The sequence below is a fragment of the Pelodiscus sinensis genome, chromosome 1, assembly GCF_049634645.1.
Source record: "Pelodiscus sinensis isolate JC-2024 chromosome 1, ASM4963464v1, whole genome shotgun sequence".
In the NCBI taxonomy this organism is placed as follows: Eukaryota; Metazoa; Chordata; order Testudines; family Trionychidae; genus Pelodiscus; species Pelodiscus sinensis.
In genome coordinates this window covers 19,275,622-19,303,478 of record NC_134711.1, presented here as the reverse complement: position 1 = coordinate 19,303,478, position 27,857 = coordinate 19,275,622, and the positions used below count along the sequence as shown (strand labels likewise).

The 27,857-nt window shown below is 42.4% G+C and overlaps 1 protein-coding gene across 2 annotated transcripts in view; it reads right to left on the bottom strand.

Annotated features, from left to right (window-relative positions):
- Positions 1–27,857, bottom strand: part of CACNA2D1 (calcium voltage-gated channel auxiliary subunit alpha2delta 1) — a 642,840-nt gene that overhangs the window by 190,560 nt on the left and 424,423 nt on the right. For both annotated transcript variants that reach the window (XM_006117144.4, XM_075926367.1), the window contains exon 7: positions 9,275–9,406. In XM_006117144.4, coding sequence (XP_006117206.1) covers positions 9,275–9,406 — 132 coding nt within the window. The remainder of the gene's footprint in view (positions 1–9,274; positions 9,407–27,857) is intronic.

Here is a 27,857-nt window from a genome sequence, read left to right as displayed (position 1 = left end):
ACACTCTCCCCATCTCATGATCCATCCCATGTTACTGGGAGGGGGGCATCTGAGGGGCAGTATAGCTACTGGAGTAGCTACTGGTTTTTGCCCCACAGGGAAAGGAGCAAAATGCTGGCAGCTCCTCCAGGGTCTAAAACACCCCCACCCCTCCCTGCTCTGTTCTCCAGCAGGGCTGCTGCTGTACAGATGGAGCTGGAGGAGATGTAGCAACATGGAAGGACAGGGGCGGAGTTGTGTAGTACAAGTCATGGCAGAGGAGGCAGGTGGCCGCTGGCTCCTTTTGTGTCTTTCTGGTACCAGCCTACTTGCGCTTCTGTGGATATCTAACAGGAAGCAGAGAATAAAATCCTGGAGATAGACAATCAAGTTAAGGATTCTCTGAAAAAAATTCTGATTGTAGCTTCATTCTTTAAGTTGTTGCTACATCTGTTAAATAAAATAGCGTCTTGGGGTAGTCATTCACACTTGAGACTGCCCACTTTCTCAAGAATACTATACCAGTCTCTTTCTGATTTAACATTGATAAATCACATCTAATGCACTCTCCTGGGCAGCTAGTGCACTTTTTCTCTCCATGTGATTTCACATGGCTAATCACTTATCGGAATGGAGAGTTTGCTTTGAGCTAGTCTTTCTTCTCAGCAATGCTGTACAACCAACCTTTCCTAAACTGTCTCTCATAACAGGAGCACAAACACCTCTATATCATATTTCACTACAGATAAATGCTTCCCACAGGTTTATTTGACTGTAGTCCAAAACATAACAAATCCCATTATTAAAGGTCTTATCCTCTGAGCGCCAACATAAATAAAAGGAAAGGTGACGGACGGACTAATAAGGCATTGAGCAAAGGCCATATCCAGACAAAGTAATTCATGAATTTAATTAGTAATTAGTAAAGCAAAGATAATAGGCTTCTGATAGCATCATTATACTGATCCGCTGATTAACAATTATGATCTCAATTACATCAGTAATTAAGAAAGATTTCAAAGACATTACAAGGGAAAATAGTTGGTCTGCATCTAGAGTTTCATGAAATCTACCAAGAATTGTATAGTTAATTATTCTTTTGGGCAGTTGCTTTTTACAGACCAAAAGTGAAATTAGATAGCAGGATAGGTGTCACACCAAATATGAGCATCTTAGTATCTGTCATCTGTTCTGTTCATTTGGACCTTTCTATCTTCATGAAGTTCAATCAAGGACAGTGAAGCTCTATGTGAGTGCAAGGGTCAGCCCATATGGAACGAACTAGGTCAATATAATGACTGAAACCCTCCCAAAATGCAATAGTAGACAAACCCTCTTTTCTACCATCCAATATCTAATCTCTAGCCAGCAACAACAAAGCAAAATCCAGATAAAGGATCTCAATGACATACTTTTCTATTCTAGATTTGTTACTTTAGTAAAAAGAGGAAAAATAAGGGACATGGCACATTTTTAAAGACTTTCAGAGGAAAAGCATACAGCTAATGAGAGATAAACAGCATGTTTTGCTTGCTGACCAGTGTCATGGACACAATGAAGCCTCAAAAGCCAGTAGGCAAAAAATTATGCACTAAATTTGATACCTACCAGCTTTGTGCTCTTGGGGAACCTGTTTGACTCAAAAACAACCTCCCTTCCCCAGCCTTTTCTTGAGCAGAAGAAAAAGCAGCAGGGAAAGACACACCTAAACCCCTTCAAAAATTCCCCTGATCTCATTTGCATCAAAAATGGAACAAAAAGGCATCTCCACTAGTATGCAACAGTGATGGGAAAGTTGTGGCCCATCATGGCTCTATGTGTGTCCTGCAACACATTTTCTTTACTGTTGCCCATGCGCAGAGTTGCTAGATTCCATGGATTTTCCTACTGGTATCACTGAAATGACATGCACTTCACTTACCGTGCGTGCTGATTGCACACAACATTGACTGTGAGAGCTGGGCACTTCCTCTGCATTCAAAGAGCTGCCATGTTTCAGTCATCACACCATATAAGTTCTAGGCATGCAAGCATAGTAAAGCTGTAAGCGACTGGTCAGCTACCCGATAAGCAAATGCTGAGTTGGAAATCGACTAGTCACTAGTTATCAAGCCAAATCTAGTAATACATTTTCTACTGGTATCCAAAATCCTAAAGCTGTTAATTGCATTGTGAGCTCATTGAAGAAACATCATCAATACCCAGGGTTAAGCAGTTATTTTCTAGACTAAATAACACAACTTCAGAATGCTCTCTTAAAAGATCAGCTTACCTATAAATAATTCTAGTGTTCTGCCTTCAACCATTATTCTTTCCCTACAAAAACCCTTACCCATACTGAAGTAAAGTGCTCTGATGCATGGATTTAAATTCTGCATCAGTCCCATTGAGACTTCATCTGCTCCTGATTGATCATGCTGGGGGCTCTTCTCTTCCTGTCTCCAACCTCCTGGACCTGCAGCTACCATCACTACCTGGGAATCCTGATAGATTCACGCTTCATGGAATGCTGAGATTCAGGGGCGGCCCGAGGCGGGCTGCGGCAGCTGGCGCCTGAGGTGGAAGGCGCGATCAGCATCCCCGCCTGCATGGCTGTCAATGGCTGTGATGTCATCATTGGGCGCCCTGGGCACCCCATTGAAGACGGCACCCTAGGTGACGGCTGAATCAGCCAATGCTCACTAGCCACCCCTGCTGAGATTTCTCTCTCTCTAGAGATAGCCTCCTGACCCTGTCTCATGTGATCAGTTATAGTTTTTAGCCCTAACTCAGATTTAAGTTAGATTTAATTGTAACTGTTTTCTTTGTTTGGCTCCCCTTGTATGGTTACTACAGTAGACTTCTGATAATCTGGCACCTTTGGGACCTACGTGGTGCCGGATTATCGGATATGCCAGAGTATCAGGAAGTACTCCGGCGGGGGGCTGTGACCGATCTGCCGGGACCCGCACTGCGTCTGGGGGGTAGGCGGGGAACAGCATGGTGAGGGGCGAACCCTTCGCCGTTTTGCAGGAAGGCGAGGTGCTGCCAGGTGCCAAGCAGGGGGGTGAGGGACGGCGCTGCGGGACCAACCCAACAGCACTCCAGCTGCTCTGCTCTGCCGCTTGTCCGCCACTCGTCAGTTTCAGCAGTGGCAGCGGAGGACTTGGGGAAGCAGCTGAAACGGACGAGCGGTGGACAAGTGGTGGAGCGGAGCAGCTGTGGTGCTGCTGAGTTGGTCCCGCAGTGCTGCCCCTCAGCCCCCTGCTCGGTGATAACTACTGCGGTCTGGGGCGTGGCAAGCCTGCTCCCCTCTGTAGCCAGACACAAACCCCATCTTGTCCCCCCCCCCCCCCAGAGAGCAAGAGAACGGCAGTCAGCCTTTGATGCCCTGGGAACGCAGGTGTGCTGCCTGTCCCTGACTCTACCATAAACAGAAACCAGACAGTAAATGGGCTAGCTGACGACCCGGGGCCTCCCGTCGCCCTGATGGCTAGTACCAGTAATTGACACGCCTGCACTGTCCCAGGAGAGGAATCTTCGCCCATCACATACCAGAGGTGCCCATTGTCTGCATTTTCCCAGGTGTAAATTATGCTTTGCACCCTTCCTGGGAAACTTGGCATTCAAAGCCATTTTTCCTAATTGGCCACTTGAGCCCAGGAAGAAGCCTACATAACCCAAGGAGTATAAAAGAGGTTCAGCAGCCCACCCCATTTGAGCTCCAATCATCTATACCTGCTGGCAGGTATTGATTGTCTCCCGAGGTCTGTGGGACGCCCAACCTCGCCCTACTTCTTCCCGAGGGATTGAGAGAAAGACGCTGGCCATGCCAAGTCTGGAACGCAGGGGTGAGAATATGTACCTGCTATGTGTCTATTTTGCATGCATTTAATAAGAGCTCAGAGAACCAAAAGGGTTTCATGGTACCTGTAAGTGACTTATTAGTGTAATTTCTGTCCTGTCCTTTGTAGTGGCTGTTTTATCTGTAACACAGTAGTAGCATTTAACAACTAAGTTTACCCTGTAACAATAAAATAGTAACTGTTTAAGCTTTAACCTGACTCCTTCAGTTGCTGTAACAGAACCAAGCACAATTTAAAAGAACTTCAGCCGGTCATAAGGGACTCACTGCCCTGACCGTCGGCTGACACCCTCCCGGAAACTCCTGGGTTCACCTCTCGCCGCGCCATTCCCCACCAGCAGCTCTAATTGTCCGGCTGGCCGGAGCACTTCTGGGTTCTAGTTGGTGCTAGACTATCGGGAGTGCTGGATCACTGGATGCCAAATAATTGGAGTTTTACTGTACCTGGAAATAAATAACTTTCTTTATTCAGCTGGTTGCCTCTCTCTCTCTCCACCCACTCTCCCCTGAGCGGTGTGGTTTTTGGCTTCCTCATTCACTCTGAAGCAACGCTCGTTGTACTTAAGCTAAAGATCCCCTTAGCATCCAAAAATTGCAAGGATGTTCTAACTTGAGAATGGGGAGACCTAGGTTCAATTTCCTGCTCTGTCAACAGATGCCCTCTCTGATCTTGGCCAAGTCACTTAGTCTTGGTTCCCACCTACCTGTACAACAGAAATAAAAGCACTTCCCTACCACTCAGGGGTGTTGGGAGGATAAATACCTTAAAGATGGTATATCTGGCACTCAGATGTTATGGATATAAGCACCTAAAATAGATAGCTAATCTAGATTTAATTGCTGGAAATGTATTTTCAAAATACATTCAAGGCTATATGACAACTATGACTGCCATTTAAGAGCGCCAGCTGCTACCAGCAGTTATATAACAGTGGAATGCGAGACATCACAGATATTTCCCTGCACTTGAATACACCAGTGTATAATAACTAGTGATTTATCATGACTTTTTAATGGTGCCCCAAGGCATAGCACTAATAAGTATAGTTACAAAGATCCTTGTAACAAGGGAAATGTGAAAGTAGCCTTTTCATTATTATTTACTCATTAACTTTCACTATAGTTATTTTATCAACCAACAGCATGGTGATCTCCACTGGACTGAAGTACTATATTATATCCTTTTCTCATGATTAGCCCAAAGGAGCTTAACAGTCAATGACAGCACTTATGCTAATCCCAAAACAATAGTATTAATGTAAACTTCCCACCCTCAGAAATGCCAGTAATCTGCCATGAATAGAAGAGGAGACACCCTGACAGGTTTTCTTAACCAGTTCCTGGTATAGCAGTTATAACTTTATGCTGCTGTTTGTTATAGTGTAATTTTAAAAAAAGAATGCACAATTTAACAATAAAGGCACATGTGTAGAGAACATACCTAATATAAAAAAATAGATTATTCTTATGAAATATATTCACCCAACAAAGTGTACAGGAGTCTTAAACCTATTAATGTATATATCTTCTCAGTGCTTTTTTTTCTGTAAAATAAAAAGGTGCCGGTACTCCAGGGGGAAAGTTATTGAGCTCTGACTGGAGGTGCTGGTACTGCGTCTGGAGGTGCCAGTACTGTGTGCAAGGTAGTACCGTCACAAAAAAAGTACTGTATCTTCTTATAATAATTATTATGATACAATGAACTGATTTTTTGACAGGTAGAATATATGTAGGTCAAAAGAACTCCAGTTTTATTAATTTGTTTTATATTTAGTGGCATTGCTCTAATCAGTAGAGGTCTTGAATATGGTGAATGAATAACCCATCATACAACTGTGCTTATTCTAAGTTTAACCGTAAGATTATCTGCCATAATATTGAATCAAGCATTCATGGAGCAAGACAGATACAAACCTCACGAGCAAATGATCCCACGCTATTTTATAATTTCCTCTGTTGTCATATCTATCTATCTATGTTAGAGCGTGTCTGTGAATCTGTCTGCAAATCCGTTTGTTCAAGAACTCCTCCTACACGGTAAGAGCTAGGGACATCAAATTTGGCATACAACTTCCTCTTCTCCTAACTTAAAGCAAGGTCAGGGTTTGTTTGTTCCAGAAAAAACTGGGAATTCCGGGAAAAGGACAATTTTCCATAGCATGCGAAGGAAGGAGCTGCTATTCCGAGTGACATGATATGAGAGTGGCCACTGAGGGCAACCCTACCACCAAGGGAGTGGCCAGCAGGGCTGGGACTCTGCCATCTTGCCTGCCAGCACACCAATAAATACTCCCCCTACTCTGTACCTAGGAGAGAGGAGAGAGAGCAGGTCTCAGATAGGCTGGAGGTGTGGCCAGAGGGAGGGAGGAAAGAACAGGCCTCAAGCGGGTAGGGGATGGCTGGGAGGGGGAAGAACAGGCCCCAGGCTGGCTGGGGAGAGTTGGCTGGGTTGGAGAGAAAAGGCCCTGGGCGTTAACTCAAACACCAGAAGATCTATCTCCATTGTGTAAGTACAGTTGTAGCCAAAAACCAGAGGGTAGTCCTAGTGATTCAAGCAACGGGAGCTGTCGTAAGTATTTGCTTGTGGTCTCAGATAGATGTGTCTTATAGCAAGAGAGCTTCTCCCACCATTCACTCTGCTGTCGCTCTACACTATTTTCAGTCCTCTAGCTGGATGACAGCTAGCAGGAGTACGTCTTGTAGAACTGGGAAAAAGACTCCTGTTTGGAGGTGTAGATGTACTGATAGAGACGTACATCTAGAAAAAGTGCAGTTTCACAATATTTCAAGTAACATTCTACTCCTGAAATCCATCTCTTAGTACAGAGTTGCTGTTGATGAAATATTCTGAAACCAGTTTCCCTCTCATACCAGTTTTGTATCAAAACAATTTCTTCAAGTTAACAGAATCTAATATATAAAGGAGAATGTTTGTAAGTTCGTGTGCTAATAACTTAGGGTATGTCTACACTACAGCGCTAATTCGAACTAACGCATCCAGACTAAAAAACTAGTTCGAATTAGCGTTTTGCTAATTCGAACTAGCATGTCCACATTAAGTGGACCCTGAACCAGGCTTAAGGATGGCCGGAAGCAGTGCCGGCAGGGCATCAGAGGAGGACTTAGAGCGTGGAGATGCTGTCTCAGGCTAGCCGAGGGCTGTGCTTAAAGGGTCCCGACCCCCACCCCGGACAGACAGTTCTCAGGGGTGCCCCGCTTGCAAAGCAGTCTTGGCTTGGATTGCCCGGAGTACCCACACTGGGCACGTCACAGCACTCGGCCATCAGACCGGCTGCACTTGCTGCAAGCTGCCATCTGGGGAGAGGGGGCAATTGGGGGGCTGCAGAAGAGCTTCCACCCCCAGAAGCCCGCAGAGCCAGCCCAGTCCTCCCCATCGGGGGCTCGTACCCCATTCCTCCCTCACCTCCTTCCACTTACCCTTCCCTAGCCCCTCTTCTTGATGTACAAAATAAAGGACAATTGTGTTCAAAATGGAATCTGTCTTTATTGAACAAAACTGGGGGAGACTGGGAAAAGGAGGTGGGAGAGGGGAAGAGAGAGGGTGGGAGAGGGGAGGGCAACTAAAATGATCAGGGGTTGGGAACAGGTCCCGTATGAAGAGAGGCTAAAGAGACTGGGACTTTTCAGCTTAGAAAAGAGGAGACGAAGGGGGGACAGGATAGAGGTCTCTAAAAGCAGGAGTTGGGTGGAGAGGGTGCATACAGAAAAGTTCTTCATTAGTTCCCATAAAGAAGGACTAGAGGACACCAAAGGAAAGGAATGGGTTGCAGGCTTCAAACTAGTAACAGAAAGTTGTTCTTCACAAAAAAAAGAGTCAACCTGTGGAACTCCTTGCTGCAGGAAGCTGTGAAGGCTACAACTAGAACAGAGTTTAAAGGGAAGTGAGATCAAGTCATGGAGGTTGGGTCCATGGAGTGCTATTAGCCAGGGGGTAGGAGTGGTGTCCCTGCCCAAGGTTTGTGGAAGGCTGGAGAGGGATGGCACGAGACAAATGGCTTGGTCACTGTCTTCGGTCCATCCCCTCCAGGGCCCTAGGGTTGGCTGCTGTTGGCAGACAGGCTACTGGGCTAGATGGACCTTTGGTCTGACCCAATACGGCCATTGTAAGCTCAGGGCTCAGGGTCGGGGGTCTCAGTGGACCCCCTTGATTCTCTTGCACACCTGCTCCTGGGTGGCCATGCTGGCAGCTCTCCTGCCCTAGCCGGCCACTTTCCTGTGCCTAGTGCGGAGGTCGTGGACGAGGTCCACGATGTCCGCACTAGCCCAGGCGGGTGCCCGCCTTTTGCGGTCCCGGGCAAGTTCCTGGGAGCCGCCAGCCTGGTCCCGGGAAGAGGGGGAGGGCTGGGGGCATCGGGTGGGTGGCTCAGCAGGTGCAGGGTCTGCTGGCTGGGTGCTGGCAGGCTTGCACCTGGCACGGGCACCGTAGCCAGCCCGTGCCCCTTTAAGGGGTCCGGGGCCGGGAGGGAGGCATAGAGTTTCCGTGGTGTTGGCCAGGGTGGCCACCACGGAAACCTGGGGAGGGCGAGCCTCCCACTAGTTCGAATTAAGGGGCTACACACCCCTTAATTCGAACTAGCTAGTTCGAACTAGGCTTAATCCTCATAAAATGAGGTTTTCCTAGTTCGAACTAAGCGCTCCACTAGTTCGATTTAAATTCGAACTAGCGGAGCGCTAGTGTAGCGCCTATTAAAGTTAGTTCGAACTAACATCCGTTAGTTCAAACTAACTTTGTAGTGTAGACATACCCTTAGACACTATAAGAGCTACCACAACCAAAGTTTTCATGGGATAACCTTTCATCCAGGAGAAGATTTTAAGGTACTTTTGGACCCGATCGGGACCAAGCTCAAGCTGTAAAAACCAAAAAATAACCTGCCATGCTGCACTGCAGGGGCCACCCCCCCCCCCCCCACCGTAGGTCCCATGCCCGCCGCCTGCATCCCCCAGCGCCATCTGGGACTCACCACCTCCCACCCGTGAGGTTACATAAGCAATCCTCTCCGCTCCTCCCCCCCCACACACACGCCGGCATCCGCCCTGCCCCCTGTAGCACCTTCAGCCCTGGGCGCGAGCTGGGGCGCCCATCCCACATGTAAGCTCCCCTCCACCTGAGGTCGCGCCCCGCTCCCCTCCGGGGATGACGCGGATCTATATTTTAATCTCTATAGAAATCAGTGCAACTTTTCTACCATTCATAAAAAGATAATGTACTACTGTTTTTCTGCATTTTGTTACTCTGGTTTCCCAAGCAATGCCGGGTAACTCCAGCTAGTTACTTCTAATTTACAGCAAGAGAACCAGATCACTTATCATTTTGTTCTGAGAAAATTAAGTTACCTTTAATTGTCACAGGATTATTTTGATAAATAAGGGGGAATCACTTACTGTATTTCTGGGACACAATGCAATTGATTAAAAACTTGCAATTACCTGGATAATACCTGGCTAGTCCAGTTGCACTGCCAAAAACCTGCCATAACAGAGTTGGATCTTCTTCTCTGTTCCTTTTGAATACATCATCCAGTGCTCCAGTCCAGTTGAGTTCATTTAACACTATTGTAGCTGTAAAAGAGGAAACATATTTGGTATCACAAAATTAGGTATTTAAAAATTAGCATCGTTTCTTAAAAATAAGTGAAGGATTTACCATGACAAATAAGAGTGCCGAGGTTGAGTAATCTATTAGAACAACTACTCCAGAAAAATGTAATTTAAGTAATCACAGAGTGCATTTGGGGAAATACAGTCCTCATGGAAAGTTTTAACATTCTTTAATATTCTTGTACTGCTTTTTTCCTCCAGTGCATCATCTATATGCAAAGATTATTCTTATTCTCTTGGGCTATGTCTACACTACAAGGTTGTTTTGAAATAAGTTATTTCAAAATAATAACTCCTGAAATAACTATTTTGAAATAACGTGTCCATACTACAAATCCTCACAGAAATAGTAAAATATCGAAATAGCGTGTCCACACTCATCGGAGCCTGAATCACATTTAAGGCCCCTGGAAGCACTTCAGGCAGGGCATCAGACCAGCAGTCACTTCCTGGAGCTGCTGCCTGAGGCTATCTGAAGCTTGTGCTTAAAGGGGCACCCCTCTACAGCCATGTCTCAGACTCTTCACCTTTGCCTACTTGCTTGAGGGAGAGCAAACACCACACTGCGTGCTCTAGTTGCCCTTGCGGATGCCACAGCACTACTACCATGGACCCAGATGTGCTACAAAGCAGTGTCAGGCTCTTAGACCTCCTGCTGCATCTTCTGGTGCAGTTAAAGCAGGCCACACTTGTGGCACTGCATGACCAAGACGGCCAGTTCAGTCTGGGGCACCTTCTCACACAGTCCTGGGCACTCCTCCTACCCCACAGTCCCTTCCATTCTCCCCAGCACACGTGCACTGCTGCTTCTGATGCCGGGACACCAGTTCCAACCGGTGCTAAAAGATTGTCTTAGAGTGGTGGGATGACCAGCAGTGGATCCAGAACTTCTACATACAGAAGGACACCTTCCTGGAGCTCTGTGAATAGCTCGCCCCTGCCCTTTGGCAATGGGACCCCCACATGCGACCCACCATTCCCCTCCAGCAGTGATTCACTATCACCCTCTGGAAGCTCGCTACACCAGACAAGTACCACTCTGTTGGGAACCAATTTGGCATGGGGAGATAGACCATCAGCCTGTGCATATGCAGAGTTGACTCTCTTGCTATTGTCACAAGAGGGTGAAAAACTACTGTAATAGTTTCCCTACAGAAGAGGGTGGAATCTCGGTCCTTAGAGGTTTTGAAGTTCTGGCTTCACAAAGCCCTGCCAAGGATGGGGTACTTGGGGTTGCTCCTGCTGTGGGAAGTGGTGTGGGGCCCTCCCAGGGTCTCCAGCAACCCTGTGAAGCTGTGTGCATCTGTGAGGCCTTGAGGGAGAGTTTCAGCCAAGGCCACTGTGAGACTCTCCCCAAGGCCTCCCCACAAGAGGCCTCTGCATTGCCCGTGTGCTTTTTTTCTCCCACCCTCCTTTCTTCTCTTCCCACATCCCCTGCAGAGAAAATAAACCAGACCTTTTGTTGTGAAACAATAAAATCTGTGTTTTTTATTTGGGGACTATAAAACCAGGGAGGGACTGGTGAAAGAGCCCATGAGGGGGGAATGAGGGGAAAAGAGAAGGGACGAGGGGGGAAGAGGGCTCATGGATGGGGTTGGGTCTGGTGCCTGCCTCAGACTCCTCGGGACATTTCAGCTGCCTGAGAGGTCACTCCACCTCGTGTGCACAGCCCTCAGAGAGGAGAGGGGGGAGGCTAGGAGACGCTGGGGATATGGGGGCAGGGGTGGGTACTACAGAGACTTGGAAGGAGTGGGTGCTGCAGTTACTTGGACAGGAGTGGGTGTTGAAGCGTAGCCACAGGAGTGCTCAATGGCATCAAGCAAGTGGAACGCAGCACATAGTGTTTCCTGCTGCTGGGGCAGCAGCTCCCAGTTGGTGTGGCACCGTTCCTGGTCAGCACGGTGCTCCTCCCGGTCAGCGAACTGTCCTGGTCACCCTGCTTCAAAATTGTGTTGTAGGGCACACAGGCACTTGAGGTGTTCCCCCGCCAGGTCGTCCTGGGGTGCCTCTGCTAATGGTGCTGGAGACAGTGGACGCACCGTGCCTGCATCTGGTTCAGCTGCGAAGAAAAGCAAGAAGGGCAGTCACCCTGGAGACACTGTGCATAAAGCCTAGCCCTAGTACCTGAGCCAACACCGAAGGTCTCAGTTCTCATGATGGCAAAGTGCTTTGAGCAAGGCCGTTTGTTGCCTAAAGGAGCCTCCCATGGGAAGGTGCTGACCACAACTGGAGCCTGCAGGAAGGAGGAGGGGACAGGCTGGCTCAGCTTCCTTCCAGGTCCTGTGAATGCCATGTCTGCAGAGAGAGATCTGCTGTCTCTGCCCACTGAAGGAGAGGGGGAGGGTGTTGGGGGAGCAGCAGATGCCATTTTTCAAGTAGGGTGGTACTGTACTCCCTTCTCTCCCCCCGGCAGGCGCCCATGCTGGGGATCACAAGATCAGTGCTTGCCCGGGAGCAGATGCTGCTCAAGAGTGTGGGCACGAGCCTGTACCATGTGTGGCACTGCAGTGTGTTCCCATGACTCCAGCCTCCTTAGTAGTAGTGGGAAGGTGTCCCATCAAGGGGTCAAAAGTAAGGCAGGCCTATGTGAGAAGGAGCAAAAGGTTCCAGTGTGAGAGCTTCATGGGGCTCAGTGCTCCAGACTGGTGCTCCGTGTGTACCCACATGTGAACCCTAGGCTGAGAAGGTCAAGTGAGGAGTGCGCAGCCCTCGCAGCCCACCACCTCCCCTGCATGTGTCTAAGGAAATTATGGAACTCACCTGTAGTGCCTTCCCAGGCCTGGTCCAAGCCTGAGAGAAGTCCTGGGAGGGGGAGACTGGCTCCAGGGTGATGACCTCCTCCTGACGGGCAGGCATAGTGTCAAGACTGCCCTCTTCTTCCTCCCACGCATCGCTGTCCTCCTCCTCCTCCTACACAGCCCCACCTTTGTGGAGGCTGATGATGGACATGGACAGGTCACAGTCTATGACGGGAGGGGGAGGTGACGTGCCCCCCTCCCAGGATGGTATGCCACCCTAGAGTGGAAACTTTGCTCCCTGGCCTTTGTATAGGACTGATGGAGTTTTTTAATTTTCATCCAGACCTGGACCAGAGCACGGCTGTGCCCTTTCTGGGCCAGCCTGGAGACCATTTGGCTGTAGACTTTGACATTCTTCCTCTTGGTGTGGAGATCATGGATGTTGGTCTCCTCCCCCAGACCTCAATGAGATGCAGGATCTCCATACCAGGCCAGGAGGATACCCTGTTTCACCCCTGGAGTGGGGCTTCCAAGCTGGGTGTAGGCTCACTTGCATCCATGGTGGACTCAGAGGGAAAGCTAGAGTCTGCCATGGTTCCTCTGCAGACAGCTGTGTGGCATGGGGCTTGCAGGTCTGGTGTAGTGCCGTGAGCCCTTTCCCTTCATCCTGCAGCTTTAAAGGCTGCAGAGGAAGGGAAACTATCACATTTTGTGGGGTGTGGACAGAGTGGCCACCAAAGCAGCTGTGACAAGCCCTGAAGGCCAATTATTTCAAAATAAGCACAGCTGTGCTGTCCCCACTAACCCTACTTCGAAATAGCAATTTTGAAGTAGGCGTTATTTCTCACAGAATGAAGATTTATTGTTTCAAAATAAGAACCCCATTATTTCAAAATAATGTCGAAATAATGATCTTACTGTGTAGATGCTCACCTTGTTATTTTGAAATAATATGAGTTATTTTAAAATAACTCTGTAGTGTAGACATGCTCTTGTATACCAGCTTTGTTCTGTGAAATGTGTTGTTTCTGACAGGGCATTCTATTCTTGATTCCAGGCTATGTACAAGTAAATAAGAGCATTGTAATCACAAAACCTGTTTGGTCACACGACTTAGCCATGGGACAAAGAAAGGTGATACCAACAAACAACATAAAAGTCATTGAAAAATTTAATGAAGGTCTCCCTTTCAAGCTAAATGCTATTATTTAAGAATGATTCTATGGAAAAGAGAAAACAATTAATTAAACAACATTAGATTTATAAAACTGAGCTGGTACCAGCAACCAAGACAGTGCTCATTATAGCAAATTAACAGGATTTCATGTTTATGGATTTGCACATTTGCAGAAAGATCAGTTCTGTGCATATTAATATTTATGAACGGGGCCAGTTCCACAGTGAACTTGAAATACAAGGAAATTCATATGCTTAAGCATGATCAGCAGTAAACACTATGCAGCCAGTGACATGGCTATTCATATTCACAAAACTGCTCTGGACTGATCCCCTGTGTTACTTTTGCAAATATTTATATTAGCATGTTATATGTCTTAGTAAGAAAAATAGTAGGGGGTTTATAAAGAATGCTACATGCCAATACTAATCAAATGAACAAATAATGAAGTTGAATAATGTTTGCACACTTTATCAACTGTAAATACAACTGATTTCCAAAGAAATCAGTAACATTAGGGAACAGCTTGGCATTCAGATTCTTAGAAATGAGTGAGGTTTTATTTAGAAGTTGGTCACGAATGCTTTCCTTTGTCTTGTCTGATGGCATCATAAATAACACTTTAGGACTGAAATACATATGTTCTACAGGCTGTAATACACTCATTACCAAACTGAATTAAAAAAGCGGGAAAGGAAAAAAATATATCAAAAGTGACAAAAATACATTTAGAATGTTGCTGTTAATAAGAATTCTCTGTCATATTTCTACAGAAATGTCCATAGGAAATTCAAGGTGGACTAAATAAAGTTAGGACATCTGTCAGATAAAGAAGAGGCATTCTTCTGTAAAACTTTACAGGTAAGGTGGTGGGAAGAACCAAGAATAAAAATTTAGTGCAATCTCTGCAGTTAAGATCCACTTCTAGATTGTATCGGTTTTTGTAATTAGATAAATAAATGCTAACATTACATTTCATTGGTTTGTGTTTTAAAGCAAATGGAACATTTGGTACTCTGTGTGTTTGGTGAAAGATTTACTCTGTAAAGTTTTAAAAGTGCTTTCTGTGCTCCTAAGATCCAGATCCCCTGTAACCAATACTCTTTATTATATATCCAGTCTCTTTATCAAATATGTAATTAAATACATATTTACTCGAGAAATAACATTTCACTCAAAACCAGTAAGTACTCAACTATAATTTTTAAAATGTTTATTGTGCAATTATATTATTTCAAGCCAGTCTGATCTATTGTATAATTACATAATAAAGCACTGAAATCTTTGAACAGTTCTTGTAACACTCTTTTTAATTTGTGCAGTGATTCTGTCCTGGACCCTCCTTACATGACTGAACACCTAAAAGTGGAATCCTGGTCCCAGTGAAATCAGTGCAAATTTTGGTATGAGATTTCTTTAAATTAAGGACACGGGGAAGAGAAAAGAGACTCAGAAGACAGAGGTGCTAGTCTCACTGCTGCACAAACTTCCAGTATAACTTTGGACAAGTCACTTAGATCACTGAAGTCAATGGAATTCATGATATGCTTAAGTGCTTAGCTAAATAGCAATGAATGTGAGCACAAGTGAAAAACTACATACATGGATGAGTGTCTTGCTGATTAAGGAAGGACCTATATTTCTTCATAACTTAGTTTCCCCATTCATAAAATGAGGATAGCAATACTTCCTTATAATTTAATGGAAGTATATGAAGTGCTTAAATACTACAGTAAAGAGTATCCCAGAAAAGCCTACACATAAATAATAATCATGGGTTAACAAGTGGAAAAAAGAACGATCACATATCTAAATATCTATATACTATATTGACAAGGATCTTACTGATATAATAATTTTCTTGATTAATAAATCCTCTGATTTTTCTCCATGGTTTTATATGGCAAAACCACTTCACTATTTTAGATATTTGTGGAGAAAAGATGCTACAGTTAACTTTAAGACTCTTTTATATTTTAATTGTCTCCCAAACACCCGACCTCCTACTTTAAGAATTTTAGACTAAATACTATGCCTTAAAATAATATTTTTGCATATTTGAAAGAGACTTTTTTCCCTTATTTATGCATTTTAAAAATGAAAAAAGAAAGTCCAGAAGGAAAAAAAAAACTATTTCCTGTTAAGTCTGAATGCCTGAAAACAGGGTTATGAGTGGAGTTTAATTAGACCAGCAAAAGCAACTCATTCCATCCCCTGTTAAAGAAGAATAAAAGCTGGGAGAAAGCTGCTAATGATACTAATAGCATCTCTACCATCACATTTTCAAAAAAACCAATTCTTTCCAGTATTCCATAAATTAATATAGTGACTGTTTCAGCTTTTAATTTAAAAAATAGATCACACAATTGTACACTTCATTTTGTATCAGCTTCCTTTTAATTTACTCACTGTGATCACAGCAACTTATCATGTAAACAAATATGTACAATGCAGTGGGGGAAGGCTGTTATCCACAACATATGGTCATTAAAACAACCTTTCTGGGGGGAGGTTTGATATTTGTGTGTTTACTCTACAACAAGCAGCTTCTACTGCAAACAGAATATCCACCCAAAGTCACAGGGAGTGAAGAAGTAATTGTAAGGAAGTTTAGCTTTCACAATCACTTTCAAAATGTGTATTTATTCAAGAAACTTAATGTTGCTTTCCAAATGCTGACGGATGTTCTCTCCTTGTAAATAGAAAAGCATGCCGACATTTGCTGGTAATGAGATTTACCATTTTTGCAATACCACTGCTAATAGGCATTTTCAAACTGATGCCTCTGATGAACATATGATTTTGGTTAAACTTCTAGCATCAATACCTCTGATGCGTTCCACCTTACGAAAAGTCATCTTAATCAAACAAAAACAAACAACCCTCCCCCCGGCAATTCCTCAAACCACTCCCTCCTAAATTATCAACTCATTTTGCACATAAGTAAATCACCCCCTCCAGAGATACTAAATTCAGCTGACCATGATCTAAATTGTAAGATTTGGATTTCTATGGGCTTCCCAAATATGTCTCTTATATTTACTACAGTATATCTGCATTTATTTTTCTGTTGTTTTGAAAAATTGGACCTTCCTAAAATGGGTATTTGATCACTTGTCATGGCCAGCTCAAATAAGAAATGGCATTTGCTAGAATCACTTATTTACCTTTTGAAGCACACCATTGTAAGAGGAAGAAGCTGTTGATGAATTTTATATAACTAGCTTACCTCTAAAATCCTCTTTTAAAAACAGACCTTGGTCTTTGGAGAGTGACTCTTCAATGCACTACTGTTGCTACCTCCCACTTGACATGGGCAGGGAAAAAAAAACTAAATCCATCATCATACAATGGGCAACATGATTCTTTCCTGCTAATTCCATTGAAATACATCCATTCTTCCCCACTCTCTTATTTATGACACGGGATTCAGGAGCCTTGACAAGCCCTAGATTCAATCTGCCTCTGCAAATGCAATCAATAAAACACTGCACTATTGTTCTCTTTTAAACAAAGCTGGAAGAACATAGTTTTGATGATTTATTTAATGTATAGGCCCTGGCCTGAATAGAAGACAATATATGACTTTATTTGAAAAGCCTGGGAGCTATTTACTATCTCTGAAGAGATGTCAGCTACTGTTTGCTCCCTAATGATGCAGCTATGCATACACTGGAGGGAACAAAAAGAACCTCCTCAGCAATTCATGTATTGCATAAAAGTGACTGTCTTTTAGTATGGCTGTGGTGGGCAATGGGTTTCCATCTCTCATTTTAATGAAGTTGACTCATTGATTTAAAGCACAGAGACACACTCCTTATACAACATTATTGTGGTAAATGTTATATATAATTCCAGTCAAATTTTGGGCTATGGGAGGGAGGATATATTTGAATATATGTATTTATTCATGTGTTCACACTAGTGTGCTTCCCTCACCTCTCCCCCAGTCAGCAAGTCAACAACATCTACACATGGAAATTTTACTGAAAGTATATTCTAGTGCTCTTGCTGCCTCATAGGTTTTATTACAAACCTACATTTTCAGAGTTTAGATACTTTCTGGTACATGTTAAGGAAATACAATGCTAAATATGCTCATCAATCACTGAAAGCTTTTACTGTCATACTGTATGTGCTGCTGAGAATGAAAGAGTAATTTCCTTCATGTTTCTAAACAAACCTACATACTGAGAGAATTTTTTTATAAATCTGTAGATATTGTCACAAATACTAAAGACCCTGTAGAGGCTATTTAAAAAATACAGTTTGGTGATTTTTGGAACTGCAAATGAAGGTACTGGAGTAATTCACCTCACAAGTTATACTGTGAGGTGGCATAATTTCTCCCATCATATAAAGCTCAACAGGAAGGGAAAGTCTGTCATATATTTCACTTAGTCCTTCCCTGTTTGTGCTCTTTCTATTAAGGCTGTGGTTGTGTAGATAAAAAGTTCTCTGAAGAACTTGTTGCCTCTCCAGCAACTTTTTCCAATGCTATCTAGCCTCATGTCATTAGGTCAGTCTGCAGCTTTAGGGTCCTCTTGCTTTCAAATGCACAAATAACCATGTTGGAAGAAAGGGAAAGGAAAAGGGAAAGGAAATGGAAACCCACAACCCAACAACAACATCCAACTGTGAATAGACAGAAGAATGAACACTACCATACTGGTCACAATGCTCGCCACAAGTAATGACCTTCACATAACTGATGCAAATTATATCAAATGTGAAACTAGGCACACTAAAAAAGTTCCAGTTAATGTAAACAATCCAGCAACATTTCAACTAAACCAGACAGTGCACACCTCACCTCCTAAATCAGCATAATATTCTCTAGAGAAGCTACGGGGTTCGCACTAGCCGGCTTTTAAAAATGGCGGCGCCGGCTTTATGCTAATGAAGCCCGGGAAATTCAAATCCCGGGCTTCATTAGCAAGTTCGGTATGCATACATTACCCCCCTAATTCGAACTAGAGGGGTAGTGTAGACATACCCATATATATTTAGTAGATATCAAATAGACTTAAATTCATGTTCTTATTTTTTCACTGGTGAATGAAATAAATAAATATGTGCAACAGAAATTATCATCAACAGCATGCTATATTCAAGTTGTCTACATTTTGTTTGTTTGCTTTAACAAAAACTCAACAGGCATCTCCAATGAAACATAAAGGAACATTGTCCCCTTTATCATTTTGTCCAAGTACCAGGTTGGCATTTAGAGGACAGAAGGAACTAATAAAATATGGTTCTAAAATTGTTCTAATAGTTTCTAAAATAATTCAATAAGCAGGGAAGAAATTGTTTTCAATGGGATTTTTTTACAGTACATGTAATCGTTTCTTATGTCTTAACTACAAATTAAGTGTAAAGCCTTGGTTTGGAATTACCTTTAATGAGTAATTCATCCTATCATAAAATTTAGTTGGACAGGTCAATCAGAATTTTTTAGGTAATACACAGCAGAGAAATACAGAGAACGTTACAAAAAAGAATTACAAGTTTCGAAAAAAACCCAACGAAATTGAATAATTTCAACATCAGAGCTTGCCAAAGCATAATTTTACGATATACAAGTAATATTCTTGATTAGAAGTTCAAATAGTAAAACATCCTGTACTCCTGTGAGTTCACTGTTCCCCATTAAAGAGCTGACATTATGGATTACATATTTCTATTAATGAGTCACCAGAGAAGACACTGAGAAATAGCATGCAGTTGTTTCTTACATCAAATCAAGAAAATTAATTGGCAATGCCATATGATGTAAGCTGACAGGTTTAGCCGCCACATGCTAATAGCAAGAATGGCACACTAAAAGCTCATAAAAAAAAAAAAAAAGAAATGCCCAGGAGAAGGAAATGAGAATAAAAATGTCAAGAACAGAGGATGGAATTAGGCTTCTGTTACATCTCAACAAGAGCAATTAATAAAATGTAAATTAAGCATCAAAAGTTCCACCAGTACAAACTCAGTGTTTAAATGAGTTATGTGTCACGCTGTATAAAACAAAAGTGAACCCTTTTTAAATGCACACTAACCTATTGTCAGTGGCAGAGTACATTTCTCTCCTAACTAGGGATAGAGGAATCTTCTTCTTATAAAGATTTTAATATCTTTTGAATTCTATTTTTAAAATTCACAGTTTGCAAAACTCTTTCCTTTATAATGTAAACATATATTTTTTTTAAAAGCTTCAACTTAATTTTTTGTGTGTGGTAGTTTAATGCAATCAGCTATAAAATAGGATACAAATACTATGAAAGCTAGATCACACAAGTGATACCCCTAGACATACTACAGCCAATATAGATTGAAGGGTTTTTGTTTGACACTATTTTCGCTATTACTTAGTTTGCAATCTGTTTTCTCTGACCACTTACTGTTCTAGTTTGCACTCTTTCACCCCTGCTGCTCCACACTCTTCCATATGAAGCACAAACACAATAATAACAGTCTTTTTTTTCTGAACTTCAAGTTTTACAATTATAAATCACAGGATCCAGACACCCCAGGGAAACAACAGGGCATCCAAATCCTAAAGAATGAGCAATTGAATCAACTGGTTGTACAAAAATGTTGTTGTGCCTAAATATTATATTTTATGAAACTTGTAATATTGTGATCATTAGGAGGTACGAATACAGGTTCCAGTTATGAATGTATACTTCTGGATAGATTTTTATACATGTGCATAGCTTTGGAACATTGTAATTGTAACTATGGTGCACCCCCTCACAACAGGGGATGAAGTAATCAGGCAGGGGGAGGCTAGTTGTTTACACAAAACCAACTTCAAATTTCCAGCCAGGAAGAGACAATGGTGTATCATTAAAGTTAACCAAAATACATTGACATTTAAAAGAAAACCTCAGGCGTGGAGAACAAAGGCCTGGTCTACCCTGGGAATTTTCCCCAGCATACCAAGCTCTCTCAGTGGTGTGAAAAATGCAGCCCCTTAAGGCTACGTCTAAACTATAAGCTTCTTTAGAAAGAGGCTTTTTCGAAAGATACTTTCGAAAAAGCTTCTTTCAAAAAAGAGCGTCTAGACTACAACCAGTACTTTAGAAAAAGCAAGCCACTTTTCCAAAAGAGAGCACCCAGGCAGTCTGGATGCTCTCTTTTGAAAAAGCACAGTTTGCATTACATAGCAAAGAGCACTTTTGAAAAAAGGTGTTATTCCTCATGAAACAAGGTTTTCCGCGGTCGAAATAACCGCCGTTTTCTTTCAATTTACTTTCGAAAGAACGCAGCAGCAGTCTAGACGCAGGGGAAGTTTTTTCAAAGAAAGGCTCTGAATAACCATGAGTCATCATGTCAAGAGAAAAAGTATTTTTGTCTGACTATGGCATAAGAAAGCCAAAACAGCAGAAGCTTTCTTTCCTCTTTGTAATTTATATTATCTGTAGTCTAAAGATGCCTTGAAAATAGAGATGTTATACAAATGAATTTCATACATTTCTCAGGGTACCAAATTCTCAAGACTTTCTTTATGGAATGTATACTGTATACAATGAGAGTTCATTCCTTTTATTCTTACACCAGTGGCAGTAAACCAGACATATATTTGATGTTCGTTACAATAAATGAAAGGCAACTTTAACAGGCTACGTTTGATAACTACAAGCATTATTGATTTTTACAGTGACTCTAATTAACAAAGAGGTAAAGCACTCAGTAATAAACCTGTTCATCCAATTAAATATATAGAAATCTATTTTAAAGGATGCCACATTTTCATAAATATTAAAAAGGTACAGACCATTTTGGTGGATTTGGCTAATGGAATCTAATCAAATCTCCATGTAAATGGAAGATTAATGAGCAATGGGAAGATGGGCATACTGGTTTAATCTATCTAATTGCATCGTAGACTATAGAAATCCAAGGCATACGGAGTACGAAGGGAGTACGATGAAAAAGCATACGTGAGGAAACTGATTATGAGATAAAACCTGTTCCCTCAGTTTATAGAGAGCAGATATGAAAGACTCTTTCTATTTTATGATGCACTAATATTCTCATGCATGAACTTTCCAGACTGAAAAATAGTAGAATTTTCCTAACTTCTGTAATTTTAGCTTGGCAAAAAGGTAGTACGAAGGTTTGCTTTGGATAAATCTGCTATTAAAAAACAGAGGATGGGAGGATGGATGCTCTGGAGAAGTCCAATTCCTAGAGATCTCTTCCCTCAGAGGAAATCAGTTGGAGGGATACAAAAACAACAGCCCACTGTATAACTAAAGCCAAATACTAAAATAATACAAATGACGCAGGGAATCCTTTCGAAGCATGGATACATCAGCAACTGTATTACAGAATGAATTATAATTAAGGTCTTTGTAAAGTATGTGTCCTGGATGTTTATTTGAAGAATTAATAAAGCTGTTTCTCTCTTCAAAGGGCTATGGGATTTTGGAGGGGTTAGAGTTGAAGCTAGCAGCCTATGCAGACAGAAATGCTGCTTATTTCTCCAAGGACTCTGCCAAGATTTTTTTTATATCCTCTACCTGAATTTTTATACAAAAGGAACAGCTTGTGTTTTATGTAGTCTACAGTAGTATTCCAAGTGAAATAAGAGGCAGATACACTCCTGTGTCTTGTTCTCCTTGATACCAAATTACATTCTACTCTCAGGGTGAAATTCTGGTATGACTGAAGTGAAAGGCAAAACACTCATTGATTTCCATGGGGGCCAGGATTTTACACCTCCCGTTTCCTCTCCATGGCTTCACCAAGAGCTTTTCCTGAAACTTTCATCTGTTGTGTTTATATTCAGTAGATTGGTAGCCAGGTGTAGAGAACTGACCACAGGACAGAGTCTTATCATTGCTTTAGATTTAAAAACAAACAAATCTTGAAAGCATGTTTCCAAAAGTTGGTGGTGTCCTTGACATCAAAGCAGCAAAGCACTTCAATAATACAATAATAAGGTGGTATTTTTTTAATCACATACAATGGGGGACATTATGGGGAACCTTTCTGCCAATAGAACAAACTGCCCTAACATGCAATACATATTACCCACACTTCAGAGTTATATACAGTAGACTTCTGATAATCTGGAACCTATGGGACCTAGGTGGTGCCGGATTATCAAATTTGCCAGACTATCAGGAGGTACTATAAACTGGTTATATATATACTGTATACATTATATACTGTACATAAAGTGTTCTTAACCCTTTTTATTGTACATACTGTATACAGTATAATGTAATGTTTTAGTTTTTTTAAGCCTTTTTTACCCTTTTTGCTCAGTTCAGCTGCTGCTGCTACCTTGTGACTCATTTTTTGCTGAAGCTCACTCACTAGGTTCTTGCCATTTTGATGCCGGACTATTGGATGCCGGACTATTGGAGTTTTACTGTATACGGCACTTGTTCACTGGGTGTTCTGTAAACTACTATCCCAGCCAGCCAAATTAAGTACTTACATGCCCTCTCGTCAGAGAGTAGTTATTAATGGTTCACAATCCTGCTGGAAAGGTATAACAAGTGGGGTTCTATTTTGGGACTGGCTCTGTTCAATATCTTCATCAACGATTTAGATATTGGCATAGAAAGTACGCTTATTAAGTTTTCAGATGATACCAAGCTGGAAGGGGTTGCGACTGCTCTGGAGGATAGGGTCATAATTCAAAATGATCTGGACAAATTGGAGAAATGGTCTGAGGTAAACAGGATGAAGTTTAATAAAGACAAATGTAAAGTGCTCCACTTAGGAAGGAACAATCAGTTTCACACATACAGAATGGGAAGCGACTGTCTAAGAAGGAGTACGGCAGAAAGGGATCTAGGAGTTATAGGGGACCACAAGCTGAATATGAGTCAGCAGTGTGATGCTGTTGCAAAAAAAGCAAACATGATTCTGGGATGCATTAAGAATTTATTCTTCTGCTCTACTCTGCGCTGGTTAGGCCTCAGTTGGAGTACTGTGTCCAGTTCTGGGCACCGCATTTCAAGAAAGATGTGGGGAAATTGGAGAGGGTCCAGAGAAGAGCAACAAGAATGAATGAAGGTCTAGAGAACATGACCGATGAAGGAAGGCTGAAAGAATTGGGTTTGTTTAGTTTAGAAAAGAGAAGACAGAGGGGGGACAGTTTTCAGGTATCTAAAAGGGTGTCAGAAGGAGGAGGGAGAAAACTTGTTCATCTTGGCCTCTGAGTATAGAACAAGAAGCAATGGGCTTAAACTGCAGCAAGGGAGATTTAGGTTGGACATTAGGAAAAAGTTCCTAACTGTCAGGATAGTTAAACACTGGAATAAATTGCCCATGGAGGTTGTGGAATCCCCATCTCTGGAGATATTTAAGAGTAGGTTAGATAAATGTCTATCAGGGATGGTCTAGACAGTATTTGGTCCTGCCATGAGGACAGGGGACTGGACTTGCTGACCTCTTGATGTCCCTTCCAGTCCTAGTATTCTATGATTCTATGATATGATCCTAGTGCCTAGGGCAACACAATTTTAATGGCTTTGTCCTCACAATACACCCACAAGATAGGGAAGTGCTATTATCCCAATTTCACAGATGGACAACTAAGGCACAAAGGTAATCCAGTGAGTCAACAGCAGAGCAGGACTTAAATGAAGATATCCCAAAATCTAGGCTACTGCCTTATCTCCTGGAACATGTCCCCTGGATCATACTTCTCTGGTATTATAGGAAGTGTTGATTACTAAGAGTTTGTTCAAATTTAGACTGACCTCAATTAGCTTGTGAGATGTTAAGAATCAAAGCATTGGAAGTATACCTAAAGGAAAAGCTTTAAGCATCCAGAACATTAGTAAGGAAGAGACCAAATCATTTTTAAAGCAAAGAAATATATATTTGTTGTAAATTTCACAAAAATATTATTGCAAAAGGTTCAGGCATTTTAATCTTAAAAGCCAAAATCTCACTGCTAGTTAGTAACAATTACATAAAAATAACTATGGAATACTAGTGCCTGATGAGAATGGATTCTTTTTAAGCTTAGATGTAGAGATTAAATTCTTTCCACACAACAAGAAGGGGATGATGGTTAATTGTTTTTAAGAAAATAAAAAAATATGGAACAATTGGTGAACAGCGATCTGGAACCAAAATGGCCAGGACTATTCTGTTTTCTAACACCTGTCAAATAACTTGAAGCTAAATCAACTAGCTTTTCCAACACAGGCCTAGAAACAAGGACTCAGAGTATTGCAAATTCATAAAATAAAGATTATATTAAAATTGGAATCTGAATTTCATATATTTAACTTGGGGCCATGCTTCATAGTAAAATATAATAAACTCAGTCCCAAATCCTGCAAATATGTGGGCACATTTAATTTTTCATATGGTTTGACTTCAGCTGAGAATATGAGTTTAGAGCATTGTAGTTGAAATATGCAAGACCTGCCTAGCAGGACCTGTTTAAAAAAGAAAAGAACCATTATGCTTTAAATCAATTAAAAATTAGTTTATAACTAAGCAGCACTGGACTTACTATGGTGAGACACTGCTGCTTCTGTTTGCAATTGTGTTCTCTGTACATAGCGATAAGACAGCTCAGATGAGTTTATAACTAAGCAACACTGGACTTACCATAGCAAGACACCGATGCTTCTGTTTGTGATTGTGTTGTCTGCATATAGTGATTAGACAGCTTAGATGCAATTGTGGTTTGGTGAACTAAGAGTGAAGGGTCAAATAAATTAAAACAGAGTAATAAACCATAGCTGAGAGAAGGGATAACTGGGCTTGCCAGTGACAGAAGATATGCTGTCAACAGGCAATACACTGGACTGTACTTAAATAAATGTGTCAGTCCATCTGGAATAAAGTGTTGCTTAGTGATTTCCAGCAACAGCTTTGATATGCTTCAGCTATGGCCATATTAATCTGTTATAATTGACAGCACATGTCACACATTTTCAGCTAGCGGAACAGCCATACAAAGATAAAAAGTACAGGACATGACAAAAGATATCACACCAAGTTGCTCAAAATAGATTGTTGATATATAGTATTAGAAATAATATTTGCACCTGGCTTCTTTAAGTACTCCATCTCATATCTAGAAACCAATTACAACCTATTCACTCTATACAGAGAGGCAAATTTTTGATGCAAATTGTTACAGCTTCATTGGCTTTAATAGAAGCTAAGCAGTGGAGCTATGGCAATTTTCTTAGCTTCAGCTGTAGCCAATAAAGCTATGGCAACTTGCACCAGGTGAGGATCTGCCCTAGAGTCAAAATACTTATCAAAACCATCTGTCCTTTTCTATTAAATGAAAGACCCACTAAGCAAGGCTGAGCAACTATGCCACTTTAAGGAAGTGACAACACTCTAAACCAGCATATACCCTTATATGTTCTATACATGACACGAGTCCAGTAAGAAAAGCAGCACTAGATCCTAGGCTTTTATCAATGTATGTATCTCTGTGAACAGGTCCCTGCAAAACTCTAGGTTCACTTGAGTCATTTTCATGATTTCAGATGTTTCAATCTGAAATATCACCATGTTATAACCTTGAGTGTCCCAATCTAAAAGTGGATTGGAGAAGTCGAAAGCTGTGGCCCATGCCCAAAATGGGTGCCCAAACTCTGGCAGTAGCCACAGGGTGGAAGCCCCAAGAAACAACAAGAGCTGTGGGGGCTGAAGCCCTGAGCTGTGGTGGTCCAGAGCCCACATAGGAGCCGGGGGGACAGCAGCCCTGAGCCAAAAGCTCCTGAACCCAAGCAGGAGCTATGGGGAGGGGCGGGGGAATGGATGCACTGAATCCTAGCAGGTGTCACAGAGGGAGCAAAGGAGAGCAGCTGTCTGGAGCTTGGCACAATGCCCCCCCCCCCACATCAGGGCAGGAGTCATGGGGTGTTGGTAAGAGGGGTAACAAGTCCTATCCCTCCCCAGAACTGAGATCAGATTTCACAGGGAAGGGCTTATTTCATGGTCTATGTCATGTTTTTCATGGCTGTCAACCTAGCAGGACCCTATCCATTGACATCATAGAATCATAGGACTGGAAGGGACCTCAAGAGGTCTTCGAGTCCAGCCCCCCGCCCTCAAGGCAGGACCAAGCTCCGTCTACACCATCCCTGACAGATGTCTATCTAACCTGTTCTTAAATATCTCCAGAGAAGGAGATTCCACCACCTCCCTTGGCAATTTATTCCAATATCTGACTACCCTGACCGTTAGGAATTTTTTCCTAATGTCCAATCTAAACTTCCCCTGCTGCACTTTAAGCCCATTACTCCTTGTCCTGTCCTCAGAAACCAAGAGGAACAAATTTTCTCCTTCCTCCTTGTGACACCCTCTTAGATATTTGAAAACCGCTATCATGTCCCCCCTTAATCTTCTTTTTTCCAAACTAAACAAGCCCAGTTCATGAAGCCTGGCTTCATAGGTCATGTTCTCTAGACCTTTAATCATTCTTTTCGCTCTTCTCTGTACCCTTTCCAATTTCTCCACATCTTTCTGGAAATGTGGCGCCCAGAACTGGACACAGTACTCCAGCTGAGGCCTAACTAGTGCAGAGTAGAGCGGCAGAATGACTTCACGAGTTTTGCTTACAACACACCTGTTGATACAACCTAGAATCATATTTGCTTTTTTTGCAACAGCATCACACTGTTGACTCATATTCAACTTGTGGTCCACTATGACCCCTAGATCCCTTTCCGCCATGCTCCTTCCTAGACAGTCGCTTCCCATCTTGTATGTATGGAACTGATTGTTCCTTCCTAAGTGGAGCACTTTGCATTTCTCTTTATTAAACCTCATCCTGTTTACCTCTGACCATTTCTCTAACTTGCTAAGGTCATTTTGAATTATGTCCCTATCCTCCAAAGAAGTTGCAACCCCACCCAGTTTGGTATCATCTGCAAACTTAATAAGCGTACTCTCTATCCCAATATCTAAGTCATTGATGAAGATATTGAACAGTACGGGTCCCAAAACAGACCCTTGAGGAACTCCACTTGTTATCCCTTTCCAGCAGGATTTAGCACCGTTAACAACAACTCTCTGACTACGGTTATCCAGCCAATTATGCACCCACCTTATCGTGGCCCTATCTAAGTTATATTTGCCTAGTTTATCAATAAGAATATCATGCGAGACCGTATCAAATGCCTTACTAAAGTCTAGGTATATGACATCCACCGCTTCTCCCTTATCCACAAGGCTCGTTATCCTATCAAAGAAAGCTATCAGATTAGTTTGGCATGACTTGTTCTTCACAAACCCATGCTGGCTATTCCCTATCACTTTATTACCTTTCAAGTGTTTGCATATGATTTCCTTAATTACCTGCTCCATTATCTTCCCTGGGACAGATACATTTGGCACCTGAGGTGGGGAGCTCAAATAACACCCCCATGCCGCCTTTTCTCCTGCCTGCCTGTTATGTCTCTTGTGCCCTCCTTCCTCCAGCACAGCACTCCACCATTTCTGTGCATCTAGAGCAGAGAGAATATATATGCACCAGCAGCAGAAACAATTTTCTACACTC